The sequence below is a fragment of the Salvelinus fontinalis genome, chromosome 41, assembly GCF_029448725.1.
Source record: "Salvelinus fontinalis isolate EN_2023a chromosome 41, ASM2944872v1, whole genome shotgun sequence".
Taxonomy (NCBI): Eukaryota; Metazoa; Chordata; class Actinopteri; order Salmoniformes; family Salmonidae; genus Salvelinus; species Salvelinus fontinalis.
Window position 1 is genome coordinate 12,636,007 of NC_074705.1, and position 10,101 is coordinate 12,646,107.

The 10,101-nt window shown below is 41.6% G+C and overlaps 1 protein-coding gene across 2 annotated transcripts in view; it reads right to left on the reverse strand.

The window, feature by feature from the left end:
- The window catches only part of LOC129840396 (cilia- and flagella-associated protein 221-like), a 43,566-nt gene that overhangs the window by 11,153 nt on the left and 22,312 nt on the right, over positions 1-10,101 (reverse strand). The window contains exons 1-11 of one of the 2 annotated variants that reach the window (XM_055908236.1): positions 9,795-10,060; positions 9,236-9,390; positions 8,749-8,849; positions 8,511-8,597; positions 8,304-8,399; positions 7,856-7,956; positions 6,809-6,912; positions 5,795-5,954; positions 3,535-3,667; positions 3,139-3,271; positions 2,722-2,833 (exon numbers count right to left, since the gene is read on the reverse strand). In XM_055908236.1, coding sequence (XP_055764211.1) covers positions 2,722-2,833; positions 3,139-3,271; positions 3,535-3,667; positions 5,795-5,954; positions 6,809-6,912; positions 7,856-7,956; positions 8,304-8,399; positions 8,511-8,597; positions 8,749-8,849; positions 9,236-9,368 — 1,160 coding nt within the window. In that variant the 5' untranslated portion in view covers positions 9,369-9,390; positions 9,795-10,060. Of the gene's footprint in view, positions 1-2,721; positions 2,834-3,138; positions 3,272-3,534; positions 3,668-5,794; positions 5,955-6,808; positions 6,913-7,855; positions 7,957-8,303; positions 8,400-8,510; positions 8,598-8,748; positions 8,850-9,235; positions 9,391-9,794; positions 10,061-10,101 lie in introns of those variants that run through there. The other variant, XM_055908237.1, reaches the window with a different exon arrangement.

Consider the following 10,101-nt stretch of genomic DNA (forward strand, 5'->3'; position numbering starts at 1 on the left):
TGCACCAAAAAAAAAAAAAAAATGCATTATGAAAATCCGCGAAATAGCGAATCCGCGATAAGTGAACCGCGAAGTGGCGAGGGATCACTGTATATGCAAATTGCCATCATACAAACTGAGGCAGCAGACTTTGTGAAGATTTATATTTGTGTCATTCTCAAAACGTTTGGCCATGACTGTACAGTGCATTCAGAAAGTAATCAGACCCCTTGACTTTTCCACATTTTGTTACGTTACAGGCTTATTCTAAAATTGATTAATGAATTTTTCCCTCATTAATCTACACACAATACCTGATAATGACAAATCGAAAAAAGGTTTTTAGAAAATTCTGCAAATTTATAAAAAAATGTATTTAAAAAATACTTAATTCACATAAGTAATCAGACCCTTTGCTATGAGACTCGAAATTGAGCTCAGGTGCATCCTGTTTCCATTGATCATCCTTGAGATGTTTCTACAACTTGACTGGAGTCCCCCTGTGGCAAATTCAATTGATTGGACATAATTTCGAAAGGCACACACCTGTCTATATAAGGTCCCACAGTTGACAGTGCATATCAGAGCAAGAACCAAGCTATGATGTCGAAGGAATTGTCCATAAAGCTCCGAGACAGGATTGTGTCAAGCCACAGATCTGTGGAAGGGTACAAAAAAATGTCAGCAGCATTGAAGGTCCCCAAGAACACAGTGGCCTCCATCATTCTTAAATTGAAGAAGTTTGGAACCACCAAGACCCTTCCTAGAGCTGGCCGCCTAGCCAAACTGAGCAATCGTGGAAGAAGGGCCTTGGTCAGGTAGGTGACCATGAACCTGATTGTCACTCTGAAAGAGCTCCAGAATTCCTCTGTGGAGATGGGAGAACCTTCCAGAAGGACAACCATCTCTGCAGCACTTCACCAATCAGGCCTTCATGGTAGAGTGGCCAGACTGAAGCCACTCCTCAGTAAAAGGCACATGATAGCCCACTTGGAGTTTGCCAAAAGGAACCTAAAGGACTTAAGACCACGAAAAACAAGATTCTCTGGTCTGATGAAACTAAGATTGAACTCTTTGGCCTGAATACCAAGCGTCACGTCTGGAAGAAATCTGGCACCATCCCTACGGTGAGGCATAGTGGTGGCAGCATCATGCTGTGGGGATGTTTTCATCAGCAGGGACTGGGAGACTAGTCAGGATCGAGTGAAATATGAACGGAGCAAAGTACAGAGAGATCCTTGATGAAAACCTGCTCCAGAGCGCTCAGGACCTCAGACATTGGCAAAGGTTCACCTTCCAACAGGACAACAACCCTAAGCACACAGCCAAGACAGTGCAGGAGAGGCTTCAGGACACGTCTTTGAATGTGTCCTTGAGTGGCCCAGCCAGAGCCCGGATTTGAATACGATCTAATATCTCTGGAGAGACTTGAAAACAGCTGTGCTGCGACGCTTCCCATTCAACCTGACAGAGCTTGAGAGGATCTGCAGAGAAGAATGGGAGAAATTGTGAGGACAGACACTTGGAGACGAGAAGCAAGTACAGGGAGTGAACATCTAATTAATAAACAGACATGAAACAAGGCAGGACAGCATCTGGACATCAAAAACATAACATTAATGCTGACACGGGGAACAAACTGAGGAACAGACAAATATAGAGGAAGCAATAAACAAAGTGAAGGAGTCCAGGTGAGTCCAATATTGCGCTGATGCGTGTAATGATGGTGACAGGTGTGCATAATAATGGGCTGCCTGGCGTCCTTGAGCGCCAGAGAGGGGGAGCGAGAGCAGGTGTGACAGTACCCCCCCCCCCACCCCCTCTAGTGGCGCCACTCGCCGTCCCACCTGGGCGAACCGGACGAGCCGGCTGAAGAGTGGAAGCCTGAAGAGTCGGCTGAGGTGTGGGAGCCCGACGAGCCGGCTGAGGCATAACATTGGATGGGAGCCTGCCGAGCCAACCAAGGCAAGGAAACCTCTCGAGCCAGCTAAGGCGTGGAAGCCCGACAAGCCAACTGAGGCACCCCAGGCTCCTCCGGCAGCGGCACCCGGACCCGACATCACCAACAAAAACAAAAACTCCCTGATGCTTCAAATTTTGGTGTCAGCATTCTGTGAGGTCAGACGCTTGGAGATGAGAAGCGAGTACAGGGAGTAAACATTTAATTAATAAACAGACATGAAACAAGACAAGACAGCGTCTGGACATGAAAATCATAACGACATTAATGCTGACACGGGGAACAAACTGAGGAACAGACAGATATAGAGGGGGCAATCAACAAAGTGAAGGACTCAAGGTGAGTCCAATATTGCGCTGATGCGTGTAATGATGGTGACAGGTGCGTGTAATGATGGGCCGGCTGACGCCCTCGAGCACCAGACAGGGGGAGCACGCGTGACAGAAACTCTCCAAATACAGGTGTGCCAAGCTTGTAGCATCATACCCCAGAAAAATCGAGGCTGTAATCGCTGCCAAAGGTGCTTCAACAAAGTACTGAGTAAAGGGTCTGAATACTTATGTAAATGTGATATTTTTAATACATTTGCAAAAAACAATCTAACCTGTTTTTGCTTTGTCATTATGGGATATTGTGTGTAGATTGATGAAGAAAAAAACCCAATTTAATCAATTTTAGAATAAGGCTGTAATGTAACAAAATGTGGAAGAGGTCAAGGGGTCTGAATACTTTCCGAATGCACTGTTTATGATTATTAACATGAGTAAATTATGGTTCTTCACCATCTGAGATGATTGGCTCTCTCTTCCTGGATGTCCTGTTGAACCCTGGTCTCAAAGAACGCCTCCTTCATCTGTCTTGTCTGGAGGCCCAGCTTAGGTTGGGACATCATGGCTGAATTGTAAAAAAATATATATCTGTAACTTAGTAACAAATACAGTCTGCAGCAGACCCAAATGGCATGAATTAAGCATTCCAGAATTTGAATCATCTGAGAGCTTTCAGTAATACTAGCAAACAAGTCATCCAACAAACCGGGTGTCTCCCCTCTATACATTAAGTGAATATTGAATGACACTCCCTCATCTCTTAGAGAAAAATGTAATGTATGTTGATTACTGGTGTGAAAGATCATTACTGGTGTGAAAGTTGATTACTGGTGTGAAAGTTGATTACTGGTGTGAAAGTTGTCCAGGTACCTTCCCTCAGGTCTTTAGAGCTCAGTTTATCAGTCTGTTGTATCAGTATCTTGGCCACTCCAGCAGGGGCGGACACATCAACTGCAGTCTTCAGGCTCAGCTTCACATCACTCTCTCTTCTCTCCCTTACAGTCTGAAGAAATCATACAATACCAATCACACACAAGATATGTTCATATTCATATGATTACCTCATTATCTACATCGTAGCATAGTCTGCTAAATGAACTGGAGTGAGTTTCTCAAAAGCCCTGTAACTACCATTGTACTTTATTTCTCTAGCATGACTCATATCTCTGTGCATCTGGGTTGTCAAGATAAATACGGTGTGATGTCAGCTAGAAGGCTTTCTGGAAACGCATCCTTGGTACAGCTGGAGTTAAATGCTTGCGGTACCTTTGACTTTTCAGGTGTCCGCATTGACCTCTGCTTGGATTTGGTCAGAGGCTGTATCAAGGAGACAGGTGGAGGCCCTCGACTGTCAACAAACAAAACTTCTCTTGCGTGTCCCATGTCTTCCTCCTGTTGACTGGGTCAGAAACAACACCAATAAATGGATGTAGCACGTTTCCTGCAGTATAATGACCAAATTGCCCTCTAGTGGCCTCATCTGTGGAATGTTACTAATACATGTTTTAATAATTTCATAAGTAATAAACATGATTTAAAAACACATGTTGAAAATCCGGTGTTTCTATGGCAAACGGTTTGTTAAATTTCAGTCTTTCTCTGATGTATATAAACTGTAATACTGGGATGCAAAGTCAAAATGTAATACACTTCAACTTTATAACCTGACATGGTACAGGTGTCTTCTTTTATTAAGCCCATAACCACGTGTGTGAGGTGTAAACTTTTGTTTCACAGTAGATTTGTTTAAGACTTACCAAGAAACACTCTGCGTGACTCTGATTTAGCTCACTGCCGTAAAATGTCAATACTAGTTTGTTTCCATCACTCTAGGCCTAGGGCCCAAACCTAATGCTAATGGAGTAAAAGAGAGAGGGCTAAGTACTGTACCTTGGGTACTGCCTGCTGGAAAACCTCCAGAGCTCAACATAGCCATAGTTGACTAATAACTTACCAGGCTTTATCTGCCATTAATAACTTAATTGTGTACTTAGCTAATAATTGGACTTCGATACTGTACATGGGGCTGTTGGCATTGTAAGAGTAGATATATCCTATCAATATTTGCTGAACAAAATAAACAATACCCTTCCCATGGTATCAGTGTAGATGAAGGGGAGGGGACAGGTTAAAGAAGGATTCTGAAGCCTTGAGACAATGTAGACATGAATGGAGGATGAATGGGCAAAACGAAAGATGTAAGTGCCTTTGAACGGGGTATGGTAGTAGGTGCCACGCGCACCGTTTTGAGGATGTCAAGAACTACAACAATGCTGGGTTTTTCAAGCTCAACAGTTTCCTGTGTGTATCAAGAATGGTCCACCACCCAAAGGACAGCCAGCCAACTTAAAATCAAATCAAATTGACACAACTGTGGGAAGCATTGGAGTCAACATGGGCCAGCATCCCGGTGGAGCGCTTTCGACACCTTGTAGTCCATGCCACAACGAATTGAAGCTTACTGAGGATAAAAAAGGGGGTGCCACTCAATATTAGGAAGTTGTTCCTTGTAAATCTACAATCTGCTGATTCTTCCATTAACTCATTCAAATCTTATCTTCATATCTTTTATTGCAGGTCCAGGGAGAAGTAAACATGGGAATATTTGATCTAAAACACACACATTGAATGGATTGGATACCAATGCATTTTGATATGACTGCAGTTCCCTTGCTTGATAAATCATTAACTTCCCCTAGTCATAACACAGGGGAGTAAAACTCGTCCACTGTCAGTGAGGGAGTACACCCATTTTCTCATGGGAACTGAATCAAAAATGATATTTTATATACAGACTCAAAAACAAGAATAACCTGTTTATCATTATAAGTGACTGTTCGTGGTTTTGAATCTGTAGCCCAGGACTAAACAAAGAAGTTAGCCATGAACAGAAATCAATGAAACAAAAGGATATCATCATAACTAGAATCGTGCAGAAGAACCATATATGTGCATTTTCAATAAATGTAGAAAAAAATGTATAATGATGTATCATGTTTTGGGGGGAAAATTATTCAAGTATCTATCAACTGTAAAATTCCTAATGTGGTATATACACACTTAGAAACAGAGAAACATTTGAATATATGAAAGTGGAACAGTATGCACTTCTCTGCAAGGGTTCATCTTTATCTCTCTAAATGTTTGTACAATTTCTATTTTCAAAGTTTGCAGACAAAGAGTTTCAATACAGTACATGTGCAGCACTTGGTCTCTCTCACAATAGCACTCGCTCTATGAAATGTGCGTAAGCATTGTTTACAGAAGGATATTGTAACCACTTAACAATCACATGTCTTCCATTCTTATCAGTAAATAAATATACTTGGCTCAGTGCATCAATTGATGGAACTCACAATGACAGAAAATAACAAGCAATAACATAATACAAACCAAGAAAACAGGAACTTTGCTGACCATATATCAAATATGTATATAATTGTAACTATGACCTGGTAAAAATGGCATAATTCAATATAGTGTTTGATGAATTAAGCGTTAACATTTAAGAATGGTTCTGGGATACCTGAGTGCCAAGTGGGGCGAGGAGGACCCGCTGAGTGTGCAGACGTAGGGTTTGGAGTTGAACTGGGAAATGACCACCTGTAGAGTGACCTGGGACGTGTCATACTTGAACGGCCTGAATGTGACGGTCACCTCCACCTTCCCATTGGCTGGAATCACTCCTAGAATCAAACACAAACAAAGGATTATACTGGTCTTGACAAACTCAGAATTTTGCATGTTACCAATAATGCATTTCTGAAAGGAAAACAATACGTAGGCCTACCTAAACTCAACACTTCGATACCCTCAAACCATGGGAAACATAGAGAGATACTTTTTCAGATCTCTCTACCCAGTCTGAGTACTAGGCTATTTGTATAACCCCGGAAATCAAGCATCACTCATTGTCTGGAAAGGATCACCATCAATGCCAGAGACAAAACAGCACAGTTCCCCCCTGACTGCTTTGTGTCAAGGTGGCTCTGTTGCAATTTGTCACTCTGGATAAGAGCGTCTGCTAAATGACTTAAATGTAAATGTTGCAGACTATCAGCATCTTTCCACAGTAATTCAAGCACAAGACATGATGGTGGTGTTAAGGAATCACAGGTCAGGGCTAGGTAATGAGCTAATAATATTACGTGAGTTCATAGAGCGGAGTCTGGGTGTCTGGGAGCCAGCAATTTTTTTTAATGTGGTTCAAAGTTTAAACTAATCACCTCAAGGAACTAACACAAAAACATAGCCGGAACCTTATTATAAAACCAGAAATTATCCTACCGTCAATTCTAAAAAATGTATTGATACATATCTGGCAATGAGACTCATGGCCTTAATACATTAATCACAGAATATATTCCAACTGTAGATAATAATACAGGGGTTATCCTCACTGTCTGTCTGACTGAGCTGTTAGGATGTTGTTGCTATCTTGTTCTATCATCTGTCATCAGGACTCTAACATAATGGTGTAATTACCACTTTATTTAGTGGCCTAATATAAAGTGCTACCAAGTCTGTTGATTGGAGTTACCTGACAGGGGCTGGACAGAAAAGGCCTTGTGTGGCTGGATGATGTACACCTGGAACTCAAAGTCAATGGGACAGCTGCAGCTCAGAGGGATCACATGGCTGACACTGGAAGGTCAAAGACGGGTCAAGGGTCAAAGGTCAAAGATAACAAGCATAGATATCTCACAGTCCCAGAGAGAAAGGACAACAGCCTACATGTTCATTGAGACCTACAATGTAAAGCTAAATCAAATTCAGCTTGCCACTCAGTTCAAAAGACAATCATTTTCAACAAGAGATAAAAATACCCTCCTAAAAAAAAATCATGGAAAGTAGATTGCGTTACAATCGGTAAAATGTAAACAATTACTATATCTCTATGGCCCTTCAAATGTTTATTATTTGATATTTGTGAAGTATTCTCTTTCCAAGCGTATTGTTTTAACTGAAGATTGTTGAATATGCAAGACAAATACTACTGGCCCTAGCATATAACCCAGCCTGCGGCTTAGAGAACTACGATTAGCTATCTACCTGTGCAAATGGACTCTAATATATTGACTGCTCACCGCATCATTAGTGTCAACAGAGATTATTAAAAACAAACGTTTGTGATGCGTTACATGACCATAATAACACAATGAGTTTATTCCTCAAACAGGCCTTTGTTGCCACTCATCATGTTTATCTGGCAGGCTAATTCAGAAACTGGTGCACTTAGCAAACACTTAGCAGACTAGGCTGTAGCTGTTGCCTATCCCTTACAGAAAAACACGTGAAGTGTTCCAAAAACACATGTTTTCATGTGATCTTATGTGAAGTTAATGTGATAACATGTGACAACATTTAAAGCAACATCTGATTACATGAAACTACACATGTGGAAACGTGATCATATGTGAAGTGTTCTAAAAACTCAGGATTTCACAAATGATGTGTTTTTTCTGTAAGGGATATGAGTGGCCATGCAACTCATGTACAATCCCCTTAGAAAGTTTCATTGACGAGTTGAAAGACTATTCAAAAGGCAAGGATGCACAGAGAGACACGAATGTCCACCTCACCTCACCTTTGGCCCAGTGGGACAGCTGGTATGGTGATGTGTGTTGGGATGTGCAAGTCATCGATGATGGGATAGGCATGGACTGGAACCTGTAAGTTCTCTTCCCCCTGGAAAGAGATTGAGAGAGAATAGCAATGCTCCCTGATGCATTCATTTCCTGGAGTTCTAAGCAGGAGGGAACCTTCTAGCAGTACCATGGTCCCATATCAGTTTGCCACCGAGTGACAATGACCTTAGAAGTTTGCATGACAGCATAAACAGATCTGGGACCAGGCTTACCTTGCAGCAACTATGGAGAGAAATGTTGACAACAAACAACATGTGATGCATAAACACAGCAAATCCCTATTTTGAGTGACAGTTGAATAGATTAGAAGTAGACGTTGAAGAGATCACTGTCAGACATGACAGCAAGCGAACTTGATTAGAAACTAACATAGCACTGGATTCCAACCTTGCAATGAACCCGAATACAGTCGTAGAAGTAGCGCCATTCGTCAGGACAGAAGTGTACTTTCACTGTGTAGGACAGTCCAGGGACAAGACGATGCTGCACAGAATATCAAAATGGAGGAATTAAGCATCAACACTGACACGCAAACGAAATCAAAGATTATAGACAGAATGCATAACTTGACATCAAATAGTAATAAACAAATACCTTTTTTAAATATTTTGTTTTGAAATGCTTTGTTTGGGTGGGGATAATGTGAATGTTGATCACTTCAGATGATATGTTGATCAATTTCTGAGGAAGATTAAAACAAACATTAATTACATGACGCCTTGTATAATATACTGGTAAATTAAGTACATAAAACTGCATAATTTATCTAAAGTCAGTGCTTTGTTCTCTTGGAACAGTCAACACATTGCTGAAGCTCATTGCTGAAGCTCACCAAGCTCCTGTGACAATCCTTCCCCAGTTTAAACCCACTGAAGTGTAGTGCTGAGGGCTCTGCTTGGATTGCACTGTTGCTCTTGAGTTTGGTGTAGGTTTCTGGAAGGTATAAGTATAATATAAAAGAGATATATGTATTCACCATCTGCTTAGTCCCATGTGGCTCAATTGGTAGAGCATGGTGCTTGCAATGCCAGGGTTGTGGGTATGATTCCCATGGGGGACCAGTACAAAGAAAATGTATGCACTTAAGTCGCTCTGGATAAGAACATCTGCTAAATTATTCAAATGTAAATATAAGAAACCAAAACGCCCGAGGAGCCACACACTGTATAATGTAGTCAACGGTAACAGATAGCATCATGAGCATGCATATTATAGGACTAGCCCAAGTGCTCTACTGCACTAAACATATTCTTGACTGAATATAGCCTGTTAAATATATGACTGAGATGTATCAAATCGTTAAAGTGTAAGGGTCCTACGGGTCTCGAGTAGGTGATGAGGGACATTAGAGGGACTTCTTTTTCTGTCCTCCACCAGTTGGCACAGGGGTAGAGGGGTCTTCTTCCTTTGACTGTCTGTGAATGTCTCTGATGCAGAGTGTGTCACTTCCATCACTTCTCCATTAAAAACAGGGCTGAAGAAGATAGCAAACAATATCACAAATCATATCACATCAGATATGTAAATGCTGGCATTTCAAAGATGCAATGTTGTCCATATGATAATGAGAAGAACCAAATGACACAAAGCTAGCAAGCCAACTTTGTGCATGTGCAGCTACAATGGTTGACGCTGGAAAATAAGCAAACTAGCTAGGGACGGGTTAGCAAGAGAGAGTGGAAGCTAGCACAGCAGAGAGGAACAGCTAGCAAAGAGGAACAGCTGGCTTGTTATAAATCTTCATGACAACCGTGCGACTTTCAGGAGATATTAGTGTGTAAACAGTTTTTTTAGGTACGATTTGGTAGCTCATAAACAACACAAGTTTTTATTCGTTGCATGATGTCGGTGCTTTTCAAGGTTGAAAACGGCACGTACCTGTTGTTTCAGCTACAGAACATCCACCAAACACTCTCGTCGCCATAGTAATGCCTCGGTGGGACGCGGTTAGTACTAGCAAAGAGTTTCTAAACCCAGAAGCGCAACATCGCGAGACTTCTGGGAACGCTTTTAAAACAGACCACGCAGACAAGACCGGGGTTTGAGAAGTCAATGACAGAAGTGAAAAATTATTCTTTAGTAATTCATTTATCTAAAGGCACAAACTAGGTATGACAGCATGCACATGCGCAGTTCAGCGTGAGACGACCATTAGACCCGATGACGTATTTCTGCGCATGAGTTT